This window comes from Alosa alosa, chromosome 15 (assembly GCF_017589495.1).
Source record: "Alosa alosa isolate M-15738 ecotype Scorff River chromosome 15, AALO_Geno_1.1, whole genome shotgun sequence".
NCBI lineage: Eukaryota > Metazoa > Chordata > Actinopteri > Clupeiformes > Clupeidae > Alosa > Alosa alosa.
Genome location: NC_063203.1, coordinates 18,386,024 through 18,408,923, shown reverse-complemented (window position 1 = coordinate 18,408,923; position 22,900 = coordinate 18,386,024). Strand labels below are relative to the sequence as shown.

General features: G+C 41.8%; 1 protein-coding gene across 3 annotated transcripts; it reads left to right on the top strand.

Annotated features, from left to right (window-relative positions):
* Positions 1–48: 48 nt before the first annotated feature.
* On the top strand, positions 49–21,822 carry LOC125308432 (centrosomal protein of 164 kDa-like). Of its 3 annotated transcripts, none has more exons than XM_048264948.1 (28): positions 49–194; positions 1,045–1,131; positions 1,255–1,366; positions 1,578–1,824; positions 1,934–2,080; positions 2,204–2,311; positions 5,426–5,503; positions 5,768–5,863; positions 7,257–9,068; positions 9,655–9,711; positions 9,905–9,993; positions 10,499–11,317; positions 11,466–11,597; positions 12,257–12,452; positions 12,688–12,759; positions 12,936–13,058; positions 15,625–15,768; positions 16,310–16,393; positions 16,597–16,647; positions 16,760–16,953; positions 17,163–17,372; positions 17,452–17,629; positions 17,758–17,865; positions 18,065–18,164; positions 18,447–18,770; positions 18,931–19,003; positions 19,263–19,379; positions 21,276–21,822. In XM_048264948.1, exons 2-28 carry the CDS (start codon positions 1,050–1,052, stop codon positions 21,370–21,372), a joined length of 5,850 nt encoding a protein of 1,949 aa, XP_048120905.1. In that variant the 5' UTR covers positions 49–194; positions 1,045–1,049; the 3' UTR covers positions 21,373–21,822. The 3 variants fall into 3 exon arrangements, with proteins under 3 accessions (XP_048120905.1, XP_048120904.1, XP_048120907.1); XM_048264947.1 differs by having other exon boundaries at positions 18,447–18,779; XM_048264950.1 differs by lacking the exon at positions 7,257–9,068 and having other exon boundaries at positions 18,447–18,779.
* The last annotated feature ends 1,078 nt before the right edge of the window (positions 21,823–22,900 follow it).

The following is a 22,900-nucleotide window of genomic DNA, read 5'->3' as shown; positions in this document are numbered from 1 at the left end:
CAACTTTGAAGAAGCTCTGTGTAGAACGCCTCGCACTGATGTGGTTGCCAAGGGGATGTGCGAACACCGGAAGCATACTTTCTTTATACGGATTAATATGATTGTTTCTGTGTAGTATTTCATTTTGCATTTTTATTACGTGGCACCTCAAAATGAAAACGAAACTATAAACCGTCCGCGACTCCACTTTTCTAGTAAGGACCCGGCGTTATCTTTGTAAAACTGCCTGCTCGGCAGGGTTAACCTCAGCTAACAATTGCTAACGTGTTGCTAACTTGCTACCGTTAGCTTCAGGGTTATCCATTGGCAGAGGTTTAGGTAACGAAAATTAGCTTATTAGGTAATGCTGCTAGCTAATCACAGTGTTAACAAGGTGTGTTTAAGATTGTTCGTTACAATTACTCCGCAGATGATGGGCACACGGATGTTACTAGCAATCAGAAGCTAACGTTAATAGCTTTCAACTTTTTGTTTAAACATGAACGAGCTGGTTTGTTTTGACCAACACATGAAAGAAGCTGCTAGGTGACAGCGTCAAACCTACTGGCGACTTGACCTCTGACTTTGTAGGGTTTCTGCTCGAGTGAGCTAAATTAGACCATTCCACAAAAATTGCTTTGATATTGAATGTGAGGACATGACGCCTATGACTGAGACTCGCAAAATGATTAAGTTTATCCCTTAAGACGTTTATAGATTGATTGATAGATGTCTCCAGTAGTTATTGTTTTCATATATCACTCCGTGTTCCACAGCAAAAGAAGGTGGGCTCAGCATCACATACATATGTATAACACATGCAACGCAGTGCATTAGAATAGTAGGGACAATAGCAGGCCAGGCATGTTGACACAAATGTTAACTGCTGTCAACAATAGATAGATAGACAGATAGATAGATAATAATGACAGGGTCCTTTGACATTACTAGCATTTGTGTGTTCTGTTCCCAACTAATTTCTTTTCAATTGTCCTCTGAAATAGTTGATCTGAATTTCACCTATTTCTGGAGTTTGTAGCTATGTATCTTCAATTTGCTGTGCAGGCACCATGACTGCAGCTGCTCTGAAGATTGGAGATCAGTTGATCCTTGAGGAGGAATATGATGAAAACTATATCCCTTCCGAACAAGGTAAGGTAACTAGGTATCTGAGTAGTTGGAGTAGCTGTTGGAATTTTTAAATTCAGAAAATAAAAAGATTTTTATTTGGATGTAATTACTTTCTATTAACCTGCGGTGTTGTCCCATCGACAGAGATTCATGAGTATGCACGAGAAATTGGAATCGATCCTGTTAAGGAACCAGAGTTGCTTTGGTTGGCGAGAGAGGGGATTGTGGCCCCTTTACCTCCGGAGTGGAAACCATGGTTAGATGAAGATGAATCTTGAAATATCTTGCATGATCTACTGTGTCACCGTGTGCCAGTTTCCAGTTAGCTGATACTTTAATGATCCCCTTTTTGTGCAAGTTTCACCATTGTGATGATCTCCATTGGCATTATTTAGCCTCTGATAAAGAATTGTTTCATATTTCTCCTCTTTATAGTGAGTCGACATGTTCTTTCTCTCCTCTTACAGCCAGGATGTCACTGGAGACGTGTACTACTTCAATTTCTCCTCTGGGCAGTCCACCTGGGACCACCCGTGTGATGAACAGTACCGCCAGTTAGTGCTGCAGGAGCGCGAGCGGGCCCAGCCGCGCACGTCCAAGACAGCAGTTACATCTGGTGGGAAAAAAGAGAAGAAGAAGAAAGACAAGGAGAAGAAGAAAGGGAAAAAGAAGGAACAGGAACTCAACCCTCCAGGAGTTAGTTTGGGTGGCATGGTTAGTGTGGCAGGTCCATTTATTTGAAAAAAAATATTTTTCATTAATAGTAAAGAGTCATCTGCAGACTTCTCAGCAGACATTGTAATGTCTTCTCAAACACTTTTAGCTCCTCAGCTCTGGTCTTGGGTCCTTGCCAGCGCCTCTGAGTTCCCTGGCACCTCTGCGGGGTTTTGGAGCTGACACGTCCATTCCGCCTCTTCGTGGGTCCCTCCTCTCTTCAGATGGTCTGGAACCCCTGAAGACTTCTCTTGGGGTAAAGATGAATGCTTATAGAGTGTTGCATTGTCATTTCATGTGAGATGTGAAGATCATCGGATAGTGTATTTTGGTAAGATTTTTTGTTATTTGTTTCCAAATGGTGTTTTTTGTTCCACAGGGCCCTTTGTCCAGTTTAGGGTCTAGTGTGTTGGAAGGGAAGCAACTGGAGCAGATATCCCGTCTCAGCCCTGGCTTTAAGGAGGAGGAGAAGTCCTCAGACAGGGAGGTATGAGTACAGTGTATAATCTGTCAGGTTTACTCAAGAAGTAGACAACTGTCAATGCACAATGCAGACCTGCCAACCTGTCCGCGGTTTGCATAGCAACCACGCATTTTCCCATTAAAGTACGCCGGTACGATTTTTTACTTAAAACTACGCAAAAACGAACAAACATCCAACTTCTCCGGAAACCTCCCTGGAGCGTAGAATCTCCCACAGATCTACTTCATGCGAGGGTAAGAGTAGGAGAAAAAGTGACAAGTGAGCCTCTTTTTATTTTTTTTTTTTTTCGGCCAACGGTGGGTTAAATGAGTCTTGATGAGGTGACCAACCTAGGAACTTTCTTGTTTCGGGCAGGAAACTGCCCCCCATCTCCGATATCAGAACGCAAAATATTTTTCTACAGATTGCCGTCGGTGCATTCCCTCTATATTATACATAACATAGAGTAGAGTTATGTTCATACTTTTGTTGCAAAAGACGCATATTTACTTTGTTTATTATGGCGCTTCTCAACCAGAGGGGGACCCCGAGAGCAAATCTTGTTAAGGGTGCCTTTAAGGGATAGCTTGCACACTGACAACAGCAGATGTCCATAAGCCTCTGCCTACTGTAGCCTATATTCAGTTGAATTAAATATGTTGGCATAACATGAGGGATAGATGTATTTCTTTACAAAAGAAGTATCTAATAACAATGGATTGAAAAGAGGTAATAATAGACCAGACATTGAATAGAGATAAGTAAATGGACAACATATCCACATCAGTCCCCATCAATTTTGCATAGGTCAGGATTATTAAGCTCTAAAACAGATTGCCAAAGTTATAAAGCTTCTGTAAATTCAGATTCAGTTTCACATTTTCACCCTGGATCAAATTTAGATAGATATGCGACATAAAGATGGGTCGCTATCCAAAATGTATCTTGCGTGTATGGCTGTTTTATGGCTGTGAGCATTTTTTTTTTCTCGGCTTGAGGTACTCAAAACAAATCTTCAAGGTTGGCAGGTCTATAATTGAATCTTAACAGATAATATATGTACTTTTTATGAAAACAAAAAAAATATATGGGGATCATAAGTTCCTTACTGGTCCTACAAGTCATTAGGTTGCAGAATTATATTTGAGAAATAAATCAGGGAGAAACAGTAAAGATCACCAGAAGTCTGGGTTCTGGTATGGATTTTATTGATGGTTTTGATGGTTTTTCATCTTGAAGTCTTAAATATCAAAGTTCTCTTTCTTTAACATTGATGTTGCGATGCTAAGTATCTGAATGCCTCAGTCAAGCTACCTGTATAACACAATGATGTTGAAATAGCATGAATATCTGAAGAGTTTGGTTCCAAAACGCTATATCCTCCATTTTAATGAATCTTTTTTTAAATGTAATTTATCTTTACTTAGTCCAAACAACACAACAGCAGTTTCATTAATATTACCTGAAATACACAATTAAATAAAATGACTTATTAACGTTTTCAAAAATGGAGATATAGCGTTTTGGAACCGAACTCTTCATCTCATGTAAACAACTTAACTTAAATCCGCACTAAAGAAGATAAACAAATGAAATATGCATCTTTTGCAACAAAATATGAACATAACCGAATTCCTGTAGCATAGCAGCTCTTTTATCTATTACTCTTTTATCTGTAGCATAGCAGCTCTTTTATCTATTGCTGAACATCAAGAAAGTAAATTAGGATATCATTATGAGGCATTAATGAAAAGTTATTTGAACATGACTTACTTTAAAACTAGCTTTTATTTGGATGACCGTAAGGTTATATTGGGATGTCAGTAACAGGGGGGTCAGCATATTTGATTATGGAATGCTTGTCAGGTAGAAAGTCTGTTTCTGTCAGACATTGTCTACTTAATTAACTCACCAGTGTACCGATACATTTCATACTGCATTGAAAATGTTTCAATGGAGTATGAAATTTTCAATTTTTCAAAATACAAAATACAGTATTTTATCTTGATACATGGCATGGCTGCCGTATTTTGACGGTCATATTCAAATGTACAGTGGACTCTTTTTTTATTTTTTATTTTTGAATATTTATTTTTATTTAAGGTTTATTTAGACATGGACAGTGCACATTAATAAATATAAAAATGTAAATGCGCCAGAATTAGCCAAAATGGCTATTTTGCATCTGTTGTCCATGGGCCGATGTTAACAGGCCAGATGTGCCTAAAAAAAAAAAACTGCGGTGTGTTATTGTGTTTGTTTTGTTCAGTGTTGACAGGTCTGGTTGCTGATTAGCCACTTCTTTAGATTGGATTTGAATATGTCATATGTTTTCATGTCTCTAATATAGGATGGTATTGTGTTCCAGTCATGTGCAGCTCTAATAGAAAAAGAAGATTTGCCAAAACTACTTTTTCTCAGTTGAATTACACAGTCTCCTTTTACTGCGTTATGTGTAGATCTGTAAGTGGGTGGATTTGTTTTTACAAACTGATTTAAAACTGGAGCAGCCAGTCCATTGATAATCTTAATTTTTCCAGATGTAGACCAAGATGAGCTAAAAAAGGTGTACTCGAAATATCTCTTCCTGGAGTCATTAGCCGTTTTTCACGCTTGAGCTCTGGAAAATGTACTTGCAATTACAGTAGGAATGGATTTCAAACGAAGTCGGGTGTTCAGATATAATGCTTACAAGCCAACATTCCACGGGTGGAGTTGTAATACTCACTACTCGTTGTAAATACCCAGATTGCAGAAGTTGGTGTATGACACACAATATATGTGGCTGCTGTCACATTGTTTGTTTACCACATACAGCATGATGGATGAACAAACAGCAGCCACAGTGCATTGCTACCCTAATTTATACATTCTATGGTTGCTACTGCATGTGCTAGGTCGCATCCGTAGCAGTGATGAAAGAGTGGAGCGCAACATATAGGACAATCGAAGAGAATATGAAACAGCAGCTCTATATGCATGAAAACTTTACCGGAGAGGGAGAGCACAGAGTTTTGGCTATACGCATTTGCCTCATGACTTTGGCACCGTACCGGCTGTAATGGCCAGCAACTCTCAAATTTTCTCATCTTTCTTGAAGGTGTCTTGTCTTGAATGTAAAATTATTATTTTTTTCAGAGACCTTCAGGCCAGAGCCCACTGATGCGCAATCTGCATTTTGATTTGGATGCCCTGGGGAAAAGCTTTCAGTATGAGGTAACATTTCCTCCATGTACTCTCCTTAAGACTATAAGACAACACCAAGTTAATATTTTACGTTTTAAGTTGAATTAACTTGAAAAAATAAATGATTGAATTTGAATAATGCTGACATAGGTGAAAAACCTCTCTTACACGCACTACTTACAATATAAAACATTAGGCAGATGTTCACCCCTAATATTAAAATATATGCTCTGTCCAGTTCTAGAATAAGATTCACATTCCTGATTTTTTTCTTGACTCCCCTCTGTGCTTTAGGACAGCGAGGCTAGTCTCAGTGCTCCTCCTGAAGAGCTGACTGAACCAGAGCTACAAGATCTAGTAAGGGACCACAGCCCAGAGCCTGGCTCTCAGGTATTCAATAGCTTATATTCTATCTATGTCTTTTTGTCACTATTTACTATTTACACTATTTACTGGGCTATCCATGTAGCCTACTTTATCACATGTCCAAAAACATACATAAAGTACATGTATCTATTTCCAAGAAACCTTTTTAAACAATCTCGACTGTGACAGTTAACATGCTTACCTTTTGTTTGTTTTGTGTCTTTGTACCTGGCATGTTGTTGTCTGGCTGTAGATGGAAACCTAACCTGTGGACCTTTCCCTTTTTATTTAACGTCTCCATACTATCATTACTTTACCGTTACAGCTCTCTCTGGTCCTTCAACATTGTTTCACTATCCTCTCCTCACTCTTGTGTAAATTTGGCCTATCTTTAAAGTATCTTTATATTCCAGGAGCTGGTTACATCAATGGGCCAAACTAACATGGTCATAACTTCTGAAAAGGTTGTAGCTACAACCATGAGTTAGACAGGACACCCATTACACCATCTCACCTAATGCTTTTGGTTTGGGTGAGGCCTGTTGTAGCAGTGTGTGTCCACATGAATTCCATGGCAATAACATAGAGTTGTTAGCTATCAGCAGCTATGGGAAACTTTGCTACTTGTAGACAAAAAAGGTAATTGTGGACAACACTAGTCGTAGGACAGCAATCAGCAGATGCCATACACAATTATCTAAGGTTACATATGAAGGGTTCAGATGCAAAAGCCTCTAAATGCCACCTATGTCAACAATGAGATAAATCATACCCAAGTGAGGGGAAAGTGAGGCATCATGATAGATGTCCAATGTATGTAGGTCAGTTAATGGATGGATAGCTGCATTAGCTACTTACTCTTTCATCTAAGTGCCAGCTGGTTGGGGAGTCTAAAGATAAGAGGTACCATTCAGATAGAATCTGGCTACATGCCTGTTCAGTGTCATCACAGAGCATAATCTTGTAACATAAACACCCAGAGAGTTTGTATAGACTTGCTCGCTTGGTGTAACCAGCCCCAGCAGACAAATAATAAGAATGAAAGTATTAATGGTTTCTATAAACCAGTCTTGTCTGGTTTAAAGACAAAAAAAGAGAAAAAGGTGTTTCAGATTCTGGGATTCATTAGAAACGGCACAGCAAGAAGTTTGAAATTTTGATGTCATATTTGTCAAGTTGCTTTTGTCTGCTGGACTATAACATGTGCTCTGATCCTAACTTTTGGAATGTGCCATTAACTCATGTGCATACAATCCTTCGTCTTGTTAGTTTGTTGTCCACCTTTCTTCTTCTTTGTCACTCCTCTTGTCTCCAAACATAACAAGGTATTGATCATGTTTTTGCACGCTTACACATCCTTCCTCTCCTGTCCTGGTTCCTTCCCCACTCCTCCTTTCCATCAAATGGCAAAATGAAGGACCTCACAACTGGCCCACATATTAGCACACCTGCACAGAGAGATAGCAGGGATCACAGCAGTAGAGATCATGGAGACGGGCAAGAGAAGGTTGAGGATGAGGAGGAGGAGATCCCAGAGGAAGAACAAGCTGGTGAAGAGTTCATGAGTCATGAGGAAGAGGAGGAGTGTAAAGAAGATGACCAGGAAAGCCTGATGAGTCATGGGGAGAACTGTGAGGAGAAAAGGGGAGAGGAGAATAATAGTGACATGTTGAAGAGAGCTCAGGAAAGTGTGGACGAACCTAAAGGAGTTGAGGAAGAGAGCGACGAAGTAGTTGCTATATATTCCAGAGGGAAACATGACAGCAGTAAAGGCCTTGAGAGATATTATCTAAGTATAGAAGGAGAGAGCAAGAGAGAAGACGAATTTGACAGTGAGATGATAGAGAAGTGTATCACCAGCGAAGTTGAGAGGGCTGCTGTTTTTGCAGAGAGGAGTGAGGTAAAACAGCGATCCAGTGACACTGAACAAGCAAATGGAAAGGACAGTGGACCTAGTGAAGAAGTTGTTGAGGTATTTGAAGGTAATGAAGAAGTTGTTCAAAATGATGACTCTGGGCATCACAAAAGTGAGAGTGCACTAGAAGATGCTGAAGAAGTGATGGATGCAGTTGAGAGAAGTGAAACCCCGAAAGCAGCAGAGGAGAGTGAGGATAATATCAGTTTAAGGGACTGTTCACAGGGTGAAGGCGGCACGAGGGAGACAACAGAAAAGCAGAGGGCTGAGTTATGTGAAGAGGTTTATGATGAAGAGGATTTTGAGACCGATATGAAACCGGACGTTGGTAGTGTGGATGGTGAGGAAGACGACAGTGACATCCTGGAGAGATGTGTCATAAGCGACAGAAACATTTCAAGGGGAGAAAAGAGTGGTGAGGAGAGTGATATTCTGGAGAGGTGTGTTTCAGAGAACATCTCACAGAAAGGTGAAAGTGAGCAGGTTGTTTTGAAAGGAAAAGACAAAAAGGTATTAGAAAGTGATGATTGTGTTGAGGAGGAGGAGGAGGTAAAGGAGGAAGAGGAAGACATTATGGAGATGTCTGTAGAATATGAAGATGAGGAGGAGGAAGAGGAGAGTGAGAAAAAAAAAGTAATCGAAAAGTATGTAGAAAAACAGGAAATGAGCTTAAGTGAGAAGGAATTAAGTGGGACAGAGGAGGTGGATACAATGCATAGATTTGTACAAAGCTCAGAGGAAGCTAAAGTCATTGAACAGGAAGAGGAAAGTGAGGTTGTGGAAATAGAACGGGGCCAGGTAAAAGACGAAGAAGAAGAGGAAGAAAAGGACAGAATTGGAGAAAATGTTAAAGAAAGCGAAGAGGATGATGTAATAAAGGATACAGAACAGGGCATCGCACCAGAAGAGCAGTGTGTTAAAACAGAACCCAAGGAGTCAGATAGTGATGAGGAGATATTAGAGATTTGTGTTAAAAGAGAGCAAGTAGAAGATGGTGATTGTAGTGAACAAGGGAAAGATAGCCAAGGCAAAGAAAGCCTCCTCAAAGAAAGTGAGAGGCTCATAAGTGGCAAACCCCTAGGGAAGGGTAGGGCAACCCCCAAAAGCCCTGCACTTACACCCAGGGACGAAGACTCAGAGAAAAGCCATGCATCTGTGAGCAAAGAAGAAGCTGTTGAGGTCCTCTGTGAGGGAGAAGAAAGAGCCAGATCAGTGGTTGGAGGTGGACAGAGAGAAATCCCGTTCATGTCGCTTCCGCGGATGGAACGCATGGGGAAATTGCTTACGGTGCAGCGAACTATTTTGCCCTGTGAGGTAGGGGTCATGTGTTAATTGGCTCTGCTCCCTCTCCACTTTCCCTTTCCCCACGCATGCCTCTCCTGGCTTGCTCTTAGGCCTCGTCTGAAGCTTGCGGATTGTGACACACCCAGTAGGGCTCCAGATAGTTTTGCATTTCAGCTTGCACTCCTGCCCCAGACGCTTTAGACTTCTTTCAAAGGTCTGTACTTGAACTCTCCAATCCATCAGTTTAGAATTTTAGAAAGGAAGAGGCAAGTGCCTCAAAACTCTAGTAGTTCTTTAATTGGATAACCTATTCAGATGTAAGATAGGAAGTCCTAAGGTGATGCATATCGGTGCAGTGAAGCTTAGCACTTGTAGATTGGATTGGATTGGATTGAGAAGTGCAGGTCCATATGCTATAGTTTCATTCTGCAACCCCTTCGCCTGTCTCATAGGCTTCCTTGCCTTTCTGCTGGCCTGGCTTCAGTGTGTCTCTGTGTTAGTGTGGGTAGAGCTCATTTGCTAGAGTAGAGATGGACTTGTCCTCTGCATGTTTAGTAGTGTGGGGTGGGCTAAAGAGATGGAGAGGCAGCACCATAACAGAGTATTTACTTTACAGGATACAGCAGCCAGTGGCAAAAAACGCAAAACCTTATCACCCACTGATGATGTCAAGGTATGCCTGTGTTGTAAAGTACTGTTCAGAAATCAATTAGTCTTATCAAATAATATGCACAAATGGAATTTTGATGCATCCAGCAATAAATGCAGTTTTGATGTAGCAAGTTTTTATATATATATTGAAATGCCCTTTTAAAAAAAATAAATAAATGCTGTGCTCGCTATTTCACGTTGTGTTTTTATTCTAGAGAGAAAAGAATGAGGATGACGAGAGCAGGGAGACCAAAGGGAGAGAACAAAGAGAAGAGCAGAGAGAAAGGGGGAAGTTCACAGAGAGGTTGGTCAAAAACATTATGGGATTTCTGGTGGTCAGGATGCTATGAAGTTTAGCTTATTTGTGTGTCATTTCCATCATGATGATGATGATTTATGAAAATGGAAATGGAAAGTACTTGGTTTTATGCATTTCCGTAATATGCTGCCCTCAATATAATATAGTGCTTCTTCTAGTTACAGATATACTGTATGTAGTACAGGTTCTAGACCTGCCTGTTATGAAAGAGGAAAAGGTAATAATAATGGCTTATTATCTTTTTGTGTGTCATTTTGTGAGACAAGACTTAAGTGGTGTCTCATTTCCAAGGGGAATATTTTCACCCATACTGTATGTCTTGCCACTCGGTTTCTAGGGGTAAGATGAAGGGGAAGGGGTAAAACAGAGAAATGGGATTCATTTCAGCCTTACCCTTTCATTACAACATGGTAAACAGTTTAAGTTTTAAAGCAATTCTCTCAACAATTTCAGTCACAAGAGTGATGTTCTGTATTGTTTTGATGCACAGGTATCTACTTGGTTTAGATGGAGACAGCTTCCTGGCTGAGCAGAGGCTGCAGTTGTGTGCCAGTTCTCCAGACGTGTCCCAGGCCTCCTCAACTCACATGAAACACAGCACTTTAGGAGAGGAGGGCCGAAGCTCCGGGATGAGAAAGCTGGGTGCCTCTCCAGTGGCAGCGCCCAGGAGAGGACTGGTGCGGAGCTCCCACGCCTCATCAGACGAGGACCAACACGAGGAGCAGAATGAAGCAGACATGCAGAAGAGCAGAGGGTCGGTAGATGAAAGGATGAGCAGAAAGGGGGAGAGACAAAAATCAGAGGAAGAGGAACAAAGTAAAGAACAGGAAGAGGAAGAAGAAGATGAGGAGTTAGAGGTTGAGTTGGAAGGGGATGAGGAGGATGAGGAGTGGGAAGTGATGGAAGATGAAGAGGAGGAGGTGGAGCTAAAGATTCCAGAGAAAAAACTGGGGGAGGAGAGAAAAGGGATGGTGAAGGTAGGGGAAGTGAAGTTGAAAAAGATGGAAGTTGATATAATGAAACAGAGAACAGACATTTTAAAAGAAAAAGAAAAGTTAAAAACAAGAGAAGAGGAGTTGAATAGTGAGATAGAGGAGACAAGCACTCAGGTAGCAGAGCAAACAAGGCAGAGGGTCGAAAGGACGAAACTTGTAGAGGACATCACTTATGGAAGACCGTGGAGTTACCAAGACAAGCAGAGGTTAACGTTTCTCAAAGAGGATGCAAGGCAAATCGATGAAGAAGAGGAGGAACGCCGACTGAAAGAGGAGGAACGACGACTGAAGGAGGAGAACGAGGCCAACCTCAGGTGTGTGAATAGAGCGCTCGGCTTTTAGTGCTAGTTTTACTGCTTCAATAGCATGTGTTTTCCTGTGCCATTTTATTCTATAGACACTGGCATTAGGTGCTGGAATCTTTAAGTGATTCTGTGTTGTTGTTGTTGTTGTTTTTTCCAGAGCCCTGAGGCTGCAGCTGGACTCGAACAGGAGAGAAGAGGAGGCCAGGCTGAGAGCTGAGTCGGCCCAGCAGCTCCAGCAGCTCAGGGAGAGCGCTCAGAGGGAGAGAGAAATCCAGCAGCGTCTGCTCATGTCAGTATACATCCCTACATCCTTTCAGACACTGGCAAGCTTTTATGCACTATTTCATGTCGTAGAACTGTCCTATCTGAGCATGCTGTTGGCATCAGACCAGAAGAGTTTGTCAGTACAATTAACCACTGGCCGCTGTGGTGCAGTCGAGGAGAGAGAGAGAGGATGTATGGTAGTCCAAACAGGAAGGAGGTAGTGTAGAGCACGGATTCCCAAACTGTGGTACATGTTCCACCGGTGGTACGCGGGCTTCCAATAGTGGGAACGCGAGAAAAGGCAATGTCGGAAAGGTGTTTTTTTAGTGTGAGAACTCATAGACCAGTTACACATTTTGATTTTGTTATTTGCAATCATGTAGGGCGGCTAATTAAACATGATGCCTGGAATGCGTTAATAGAATGTGTTACGTTTTTATGTGTCGGCTGGTGGAGGTACGCGAGCCGAGTCAGTATGTAGGTAGTGGTACGCGGGAAAAAAAGTTTGAGAACCGCTGGTGTAGAGGATTGGAAATCAGTAGGTGAACTCAAGTGTAATTTCGGTATGACAACTGTGTCAAGCAATCACAACTGTGTCAAGCAATCACAATTTTCCGAGATATGCACAAGTCAGATAAGCTAAGTTCATATGAGTAATTACGCCATTACATGTCATTTGTCCAGAGAGGAGAATGAGGCCAAGCTGAGAGAGCTGCAGAGGGCTCTGGAGGAGGAGAGGAGAGCAGAGCGTGAACGTCTGGAGGCCCAGAAGAGGCGGGAGCTCCAGCGACTGCAGGAGGAGTCGGAGCTGGAGCTCATGCAGGAGAAGAGGCTGCTGCAGAAGAAGAACGAGGAGGCTCTGGCCTCGCTGAAGCTGGAGGTCAGTGTTGGTGGATGTGGTCGAAGCAGGGCTTAAAGTTTTTTTAGGCATTGTGCCTGAATTCAGGCGTGAGTCGGTACGCAATTAGACTACAGTATATATGACGTCCTCATAGATGTCTGATAGCTTCAGGCACAGAAATGTTCATTGCTTTAAGCCCTGGATCGAAGGCAGGTTGTGTAGTTGTGTATGCGCAATGCATGGACAAACGTCTGAGTGAGGCATGTCTTTGCAGGTGAAGACCGACGAGATGCTAAGGGAGGTACCGAGCAGCTCAAAGCAACAGTTGACAGAGTATCGGACCGAGGTTAGACCCATCAGAAATGTTCCTTCACAATGTAGATCATGAAATTCATTTATACAGAAATTCCATTTTGTACAGTGATCATTATAAAGAAGCCTTTGCACGCAAAAAAACTACACCTCATACATGAAGGTCTGCTCACTCTACTTTTCCCTGTACACGTTGGCATGTGTGTGCAGCTTGGAGACGTACTGCTGGAGATCAGGGATGAGCTTCAGCGGGACCACAACCGGAAAGTGGAGCAGTTCAAAGAGGAGCAGCGTCAGAAGCTGGAGGACATCAGGCTGGAGCATGTGGAGCAGGTGTGTCCGCCTTCCCTCTGCGACAAGTTTAGGAAAATGTGTGTGCTTCAACAATGGTTCTGGGTAGCCTGGGTTTTCCCATGCTGCCTTATGCGCGCGATTTAATTCACGCTGCTAGGCAGCCTGGATTCTATGGACTTCGTTTTCACCTCAACGAAGGAACCAATCACAGAACGGAGGGAGGGCAGCAAGATGATGACGACACACCGACGCCGTTATGAGCTACGTACAAACGCATTTGATATACATTCGTAGCACCCAATAAACGGCTCTAGGCATTCGTAAACCACGTTTCAAATACGAGAAAATGAATGTCTAGTTCCCAGACCCCATCTCAATGAGATCAGGTCTGACGTTAGCCAGGCTAGGTTCTGGGCTAATTACAAGTAAATCCAGATAGACAATAGATCTGCATGATGCGTGTTGTCTTGTGTGATTTATTCTTCATGCTGTACTAATCCCTAAATCTTATATCACTGAGCACCGAGATGTGCTTGTCTACAGTAAGTGAAAATCCTAGATTGTCTATTGAACAATTACGGCAGTGACACTAGCTTTTCATTTGATGCGGTTTTTCATGCCCACGTCTACAGTATACAACAAACCATTGTTTTATGTTTAACTTAAGTATTTCATCTTATGCATAATTGGAAGGTTTGGTTGACCACATTGAAAAGTACAAACTCGACATAACTGAAGTCAGTTTACCTTGATTTCTGCAGCAAACCTGACTACAGGTCTGATTACCAGTGAACTTCATGAACAAGGTCACAAATAACCTGTGAACGTCAAATCACCAATGAATCATGCATGAACAATTAGATTGCAATAGTGAGAGTGTGTTCGTTCAGATAGAGGGTAAAAGAACATCAGCAGACTGCTGAACATAAGCTAAATTAGAGTGGCAGCAGAAGAATGCAAGTAAAGGAAGAGCCATACTACCATTGACTGAAGGTGCAATGGCAATCCTCGAGAAATGACACCATAGATTATTAGCTATTTACGCAGCCTCGCCTTGGAAACTAGGTAGGTAAGCGCCTCTGGCCACACTCAAGGAGCTGCATTAAGAGAACCATTGTTCATAGAAGGGCATACAACTGCAACTGATAAAACACTGGCAAAGAACATTGTTCATAGAACTGATACAACCAACCATAGTGACTACCACAGTGACGTCATAATACTAACTTAGAGATAAAGGTAGGAATGTGCGGACACAGATGTGTGATTTCCAAGATGTCAGGGAGACGTTACTATATGCTGCTATTCTCACAAGGCATGGTTGGAGAGCACTTTTTCCAACAGAAAGAAACCCAACAAAAACCATGCACGTTTTTAACTGAGCTGTCACCTGGCTATACATGTTCCCAGACTGAAATTCAATAGAACACCATTGTAGCGACAAAATCCCACCAACAAAGAGTAGCTGAAAAGAATAATCTATTAATAAATAGCTTGGAAGCCAGCCCGAATTGACTATGCGAGGTCAGGAAATTTGGTCTGGACTTGTTCCATTGAGAAGCCTCTATCCCTGTATGAAAGCTGGGCGTACCAATCAAATTGTCTGGGCGGGCTTTATACGATAAAAGACAAATGGTGCCTAGTCATTCACGTCACCTGAGCACACTTTTGTTGATTTTGTTTACAACAAAAAGGCTGTCACTAGAGAAGCTGGACGTTTAGATTTCGCTATTGCGTCGGTTGTACAAGATATGGACAGTGCAATAACTTAAAAAAACTGAACAAAAAACAGTGATTTAGTCATTTCATTTGTTATTTTTGCCTGTTCTCCCAACAGGATTGGATGAGTCTACCCAATTGTGTGCAAAGGCATCTTTCCCCTTGTATCGGTTGAAACACGCCCCATAATCACGTCCCAATGATGCAGTGCAACGCTCAAATTCTGAATAAAATTAAGTCTGGCTACGTCAGGCTAATGAATAACAGTACCTGTACATAGATTTTTGGCATCAGAGGACTGGTATCATCCACACTGCACACAGGAAGATTGAATCTGAAAATAAAGGCAGGCAGATGTAAAAAAATTAATGGAATGAAAAGTGTACTGACTTTTGTTGCAGTTGGTTATGAAATATGGATCTTTACTGACCATTTAATGAACAGTTCTATTTTTAAAGGTAAGGCTAAGCAATGTTACGCGGTTTCTAAGTTGAAACATCTCCTCACCATCCACTAGCTGCCTGTCTCCGGAATACACTGTAAAAAACGCAGTCTCTGTGGTCAGACCAGGCTCCTAAAATAATACATAATGAAAACAATCACTGACGAGATGCACGTTAAGTAAAATTTCAGTTGCACGGGAGGGAGGGGCCAGCTAGCTCTGTTTGGTTTGAAGGTCAACAGAAATTACGTTACCCAACGTCGCCTGGAGCACCATTATAATTGGCTTCAGCCTCTTTTGGCTAAGGCTAAAATTAATTGAATAATCATACACAGTAAGGATTAGCTTTCTCAGTGATTTTTTTTTTTCACCTCTGCTCAAGAGCACCTATCTCTTAAATTAAAGTTTGGGTATGTTGTTTGTATTGTTTATGTGTCTGTGTAGGAGAGCAGTCAGAGGGAGCATTTGCGGACCACCCTGCAAGGAGAGAGGGATCGTCTGTTGTCCTCACACAACCTGCAACTCGAGCAACTCAAAACCCAGCTGGATAAGCAGGTCCAGAGGACACGTCAAGCGTACTCCAAGAAGGTCGGTAGCCACTAAACCAGCAGACAGCACTCACCACACAGATACACCTAATTTGAATGATGAAGAAAGTCTGAAGTCTACAGTAATTTCCTGTGTATTAGCTGCATGGTGTATAAGCCGCAGGAAAGTGTTTTATGCAAGTTAAAAAAACAAAACCATATTAATACTATACTAACTGCCCCCGTGTATTAACCTCATAGCTGAAGAAATTTCGCAAAATCAATGTACGGTATAAGCCATGGCTAATAGTTGGGAAATTACACTAACTAAAGCTTATTCATAAACTAGGCAAAACCTATTTTCTAACTTAACGCCATGGGCAAGACCTTAAGCACATACGCTGATGAGTCAGCTTGGTGCTCCCACATATCACACAGAAGCTATTGTTTATGCATGAGAAACTTTGCTCAAACATTGACTTTTTACAATTTAAATTAAGGCCCTCAATGTTCAATGTGTGTTTTGAGTAACATTATAATGAGCCCCAAAACACATTAGAAATCTCAAGAGAAATGCCATGATTCTCATTCATGCTCTTCAGGAGGAAGAGATTAAGGAACTAGAGCTACAACTGGACATACGTGCCAAAGATCTGAAGACTCAGGAAGCCATGCTCTTTAGTCAGGTACTATTTATCTTAAACAATCCAATCTAAAATCAGATGTTGTTGTTGGTCATTTTGTGTACTGTGTATTGTATTTATTTTTTGCTAATTGTATTTTCTTTTTACCAATTTGTATGGAGTATTTTTTTATCTTTTGACTTTGAATTTGTTTGACGTTTTTGTAATGACTTCATTCATAAAGTAATTTCCATTGTTTCTCACAGACATCAGAGATCCAAAAGAGAAGACACCAACTAGGACTCAAAGAAAATGAGGTACTGAGAGAACTGTGTGTGTGTGTGTGTGTGTGTGTGTGTGTGTATATATAGTATGTTTGTTGAGCTACCCCATCATTGCTGCATGTTTAGGCTTTTCCTTTTGCCACAGATCGAGGGGCTTCATGAGGATCTTGAGAAAGTGACACTTGAGAGGGACCGTGCCAGAGAGGAGGCCCAACTGGAGAGGCAGGAGAAGGAGCGCCTGAAGGAGGAGAACCAGGCCATGAAGGCCGAGCGGGAGAAGCTGGAGAAGAAGCTGGAACTGCTGCAGGAGCGCTGTGACCAGCTGAGCCGCCGTGTCAGGTAGCGACACCCTTAAAACACACCATTGCCAACAAGACATCTTCACAACACAGTTCACGCTTGTACTCACCATATGATGACACAATCGGCAACACAGTTTGACCAAACAATAACGAACCTTGATAGTTGATAAAAACTTTGAATGATAGTCAGTTACACAAACTAGGACTGATGATTCAAATGTTTGTTTCTCTGACATGCGTGTTTAGCGACCTGGAGCAGACAGAGAAGAGAGTCTCTTCCTCCAGGTCAGAACAAAGGCAAACAAAGGTCAACACCAAGGGTAAAGAAACGAGAAAGAAGGACCGGGAGTCTTCCTCACTTCCCAGTGATGAGCAGTCGTTACACGTGGAGGACCTGGAGCCCCCGAAGGCATCCTCCACCCCTCCACTCCCCAAAAGCAGCGAGAGTATGGAGGGGTGAGTAGGTGTTCCAGTGTGATCTGTTCCGAGTACCGGTATGTGACTGCATAATTGCTCATGATAAATTGTCTCTCAGTCTGAGGTACTACATATCGTCAGAAGGCATGTCGCTGCAGAGGGCCCGGAACTTTCTGGAGCAGCAGAGCGGTAGCTTGAGTGAGAGGCAGGCAGTCCTGATGGCTGCCCGCTCGAGCTGTTTCCAAGGCCCCGTCAGAGAGGGGGCCAACCAGGAGCTGCTAAAGAACCTCCAGCAGGTAGGCAGCGCATATGGATCAGAGAGACTGTTTGGGGCTTATCAATGGTCTTTGCACCACCATATGCATTGTGAGGTCTCTCTCACACCCATGCGGTCTGTGTTTGCCCCCTCCTCTTCTCTGTCAAGGAGGCGAATCATCTCGAGCAGCTGAGGGCTACTGTGCAGAAGGGACAGAGTCTTCTAGAGAAGAAAGCAGAGAGACTCACCCACTTGGAGAGCTCATTGGTGGATGAGGTGTGCCCAACTTTATTCTTCCATCTGTCAATGTCATGACAAATAAGAATATATTTATGGTGTGTATTGTAACATGTTTGAACCCGGTTCTGAAGAAGTTTGCTGAAGATTGCTGAGTGTTTATACGTTATGTAGTCAGTGTTACTGTCTAGGTTTCCAGTCCATTTCAAGTTGCTCTGCTCTTCACAACTCTTTTCAGTTTTCATACAATGACACGTACAGACATGATGTGGATAGGAAAGTCACATTTGTTGTCACAGACTCAGACATGAGCAGTGTCGATGGCCATGAAGGGACAGGTTAGTAGTACTTCATTCCAATGTCAGTGTTTACTTTAGCATCTATGTACTTTCTATTTTTTTTTTCCTTTACCTTATTGTGTAAGCTTTTACCTTAATGTATAGACCCTTTCAAGAGAGTTCCATTATCAGCATCATAGTTGGCCCAACAAGGTTTACGTTTTAACATTCCATATGTTATCTTAATACAGAGGAAGTAGATTGGGAACCAAATAGAACGTTCAAGCATTGTTTTTGTTTTTATTGTTGAAAGGGTCTATAAACCTCTATGTTTCCATTTAGATGTCCATCCAACTGTCCCAGCCAAAGTGCAGCATTTAGCTGACTCCCTGCAGCACATCTCTGAGCAGCTCAACACGGTCCTAGAGGCTCTGGGTTCTCTGTCTCAAAAGAAAGCTCCACTCTTACCGAATGTTCAGGCCTCCTACCAACCCCTATCAGTGCCTTTATCTCAGGAACAGGCCCTCTCCTCTGGCCTGCTGTCTGCATCCAGATGGCCTTGGGCCTCTGCCAGGACTGGCACCAGTAACCTAGGCAGGGCTGGCAACAGCTTCATTTTCCAGAAGGAACGTGAGGATTCAGTTGCCTCCAACAAATTATCTTCTGGTAAGTTGGGTAAGACAGCTGTAGTATTGACACTCAATTACAGTTTATAAATGGAATTGTCTTTTGTGGTGCCTTTTAACATTTCTGGCATCATCAGATGGTTTGATCTTCTCAGATGCCATACCTAGGTGCATAGCTGACTTAAGATTCTTTGTCATAGGGCTTCCCATGAACGTCCGTGGAGGTTATTCAATGATAGGCAATTACAACCTCTCAGGGTTTCCTACAGCAAGGTAGGTGTTTTGATATTCTGTTTCTACTTCTGAGATTGGGGCCCTCTGTCACAGTGCTCATAATTATCATTTGGAACTTGCCTAAATAAATCTGCTAGATGATTATAATTGTTCTTTTGACGTTCTGGAGAAGAGAATATCCCCCTTTGTTGTTTCACACCCACCCAAGTGTATCTCTTCTAGTGTAAATGTAAAAGGAAAAACTCTGTGTATGACTCTATTTAGTAACTTTGTACATGTTTGTTGGTTTGTTTGTCAGTGAGCAGGTGCAGAGTATGTTGTCTACAAAGTCCACAGAGATGGATGACCAGCAGTTGCAAAGCCTGATTGAGTGCAACAAGAGATGGCTTGAAACACGCAGGAAAGATCCTGGCATGTATCCTTTCCAACCCCTTCAATGGATAGGTTTAGCATATTTAGCCCATAATTTATCACTAATCATGTCATAATCATAACTGATCATAATTTATTTGTACCACAAAGTTGACAGCTTTAGCACTGCTGTTTAAACTCAGCCTTGAGGTGGTTGTGAAAAACTACCCTGGCCACACCCACCTAGAACTTTCTTTGAGAATACAGTACTAGTAGCTTAGCACACAACAATACACAAACATTTCCATCGGGCACAAAGGGTTACGGGCCAATCAGCTATGACCGGGAATGACACTACAGTTTTGAAATCGAAAATGGCTGTGATAAATGGAAGTAGCAACGCCTACAAACATAAAAACAAATTGCAGTCGGAAGAATGTATAAATGTATGTACAGGAAAGATAGGTTTACATTCTCTCTTGTTTGCCAAGGCTGTTTTTTATCAGTTTGTACAGGTTAGGCGAAGTAGGAAGTATTGTTGGAAATCCCTGATCAATGTGATTGGTTAGGCTGGACCAATGATTTCAAAGCTCGCAAATGCAGTCTATACCTTTTACAATAGACCTCTGAAGTTCGCCTACAAAAAAGCTACCATCTTTGCTCATATAAGGAGATCCAGAATCTTGAGATTTTTCCTGTGGGAAAATAACATGGGGATTTGGAGTTATCACACCTGTTAAACTTGCAGGGACGAAGAAATCGGAAATGCAAACATTTTGCTCTACACACTTTTGTCCTCTGCCTTCGAGTGGACACTGTGATCTCCGGTACGTGAAGGCGGCACACTTTGATTTTTGCTACCCTAGAGCTAATGTGCGATGCAACTTGCCACTAAAGGAGAATTCCGGTGTTATATTGACCTAAAGTGTGTTGAAACATGATACCGAGTGAAAACGTATGTCTCATAGCTCACCTCGGCTTGTCCCCTGCACTCAGAAATCTGGCGCTAGTTAGCCAATGCTACCAACACAGTGTTTCGTTGTGGTGCCTCGGGCATCGGCCTAGCTATGCAAATAAATCACAGTTTTACACAATTTACGAGGCTCAAAGTAGCTCCATACTTCATTGGTAGACTTCCGAGGGCCTTGACATTTAAAACGAGACATAGAGAACTTGTAGATTATTTACAAGACGATTTATACAGACAGTACTTTAAATTCAAGATGGCGTCGAACGGTAAAATTCCTTAGTCACGATAAGTCGAGCGACGAGAACGAACTAACAGGTATGATAAGGGATCAGATTCCAAAAATAATTCAGTGGAAATGCATGGATTCAGTTGCTTCCATACGAAACACTGTGTTGGTAGCATTGGCTAACTAGCGCCAGATTTCTGAGTGCAGGGGACAAGCCGAGGTGAGCTATGAGACATACATTCACACTCGGTATCATGTTTCAACACACTTTAGGTCAAAATCACACCGGAATTATCCTTTAAGTTAGTTGGCGAGTTAGCTCTAGGGTAGCAAAAATGTAAGTGTGCCACCTTCACGTACCGGAGATCACAGTATCCACTCAAAGGCAGAGGACAAAAGTGTGTACAGGAAAGCGTCTGCATTCCAGACTTTTTCATCCCCGCGAGAGTTTAACAGGTGCGATAATTCAAAATCCCCATGTTATTTTCCCATAGGAAAAAATCGCCAGATACCGAATCTCAAAGATGGCAGCTTTTTTGTAGGCAAACTTCAGAGGTCTATACTAGAGTTGGAAACATTTCCTATCTTAAGTGACCAGACTCTCTTCGCAGAGTGAAATGAAGTAGTGAGTCTGGTATTACCAGGCTAGTGAAAAACTACCATTTTTGTCAAATGGAATCTTCCCATATGTCTGACTGCATTCAGTTTTTGTACGTTTAAGTTCTGTAAATGTTTTTTTTTTTTTCCTCAACAAAGCTGGGCAGACCCTTGTTTACCCGTTATAGGCCTCCGTCCTCCCTCGGTGGACTCGTCCAACTGGGTCTGGATGAGAGTAATCAGATAAAGGTCTACCACTACTGAGGAACCACTCTGCGTTGTTCTGATATCATCTGTGTGCATGTACAAGAGACTGTATGGGAACAAAACAAAAATTCCATTCCAGTTGTTTCTGAATTTGTTGTTTTTTGTGGTGAGAAACTGAATCATGCAAAGCATTGGTACATTTTGAGCCTGTTGACACCAACAAGATGACCATTTCACGCTTATTTCTGTAATTGTACTGGGCCAACATTTGAAGAGGTCCTAAATGCATATCAATTTAAGATTTAAATCTGGGTAAGGTAACTGCAGGAAGTCAGTCCTATCCGCTCTATAGTAATCACTGGGACATTTTTCCAGAGCACTCTACAAGGCCTTTTAATGAACACCTCCTTAATGTCTGTATTGGCTCTGTACTCTAGATATAAATGCCATGTAAGTTTGTAAAGTAGTTTTGTAAAATACATTAATAAAATGTATATTTGTAGTGTCTGCATGGTCATGCATTCTTACAGTTTAACTTGGCAAAAGGTTTAAGGAGCTTGGTCAAAACCCTCCTGGCTGACATTTTGGATCCCACATAATGTCATTGTGATAAATGCATTCTATAATGTCACATTTCCTATTAGTCCTGTAAGACTTTGGTTTTTATTTACAAAACCATAAAACCAAATTGCTTTATGGTAACAAGGTGTGGAGATGGAAATAGTGGTTATTGATCTTATCTAAGAGAACCAATATTGAAGTCTGGGTATGTCCTGAAACAATGCATCCCCCAAGTAAGTAAATAGCTACACACTTCATTTGATTTAATGTAAAGCAAAGTATGCATTTATTTCACAGGTCTGAAATGAAATATAACATCAACTTAGAAAAAGTACACTTGCCTGGTCCATCACTATGATTTTAACTAACTTAAATGGAATCATGAAAAATTCCTACAGTGCCTCATATATTAGTCCGGTGGACAGCCCATAGAGCCCCATTGTGGACCCGGAAATGTTGAGTACACCAAAGTTTTATGATGGAAATATATAGTATGGGTTCCCAGCATGCAGAAACTGCCGGATGCTAATATGCATATGTTGGGCAATTTGTGTAATTGAGCTAATTAGCATAAAATAGCATAATAGCCTATATTGATCATATTATAAGAGCTGCTTGGCCAAAATGGACAATGTTAGTATGTTTTTAGGGGTTACTGGAGATGCTGAGTCCATATCTGACATTTTCAAGATTCAAAATCACTATTTAAACTTGGTTTGGTCACATTTTACTCTCATTAAGCTGAGTTTTTTGGTACAATTTAGACAGATTTTTGGAGGATAGGGCTGTAGCGATATACAGTAGGGCTGTAACGATACGAATCTCGAATTGTTAGGTTGGTGTATCACGATTTTTGACCCACGGTTTGATACGAACCTCGATTTGGAAAACAGCAGACCATCCTGATCCACCGGCTGTGGATATAACCGCGTTTGGAGGGAGTTAGAAGACAGTTATGAAGAAAGGAGAGGAACTTGCCCACCCTCGATTCAAGTCCTATTGCTCCTCCTGATTTGTTAGATGT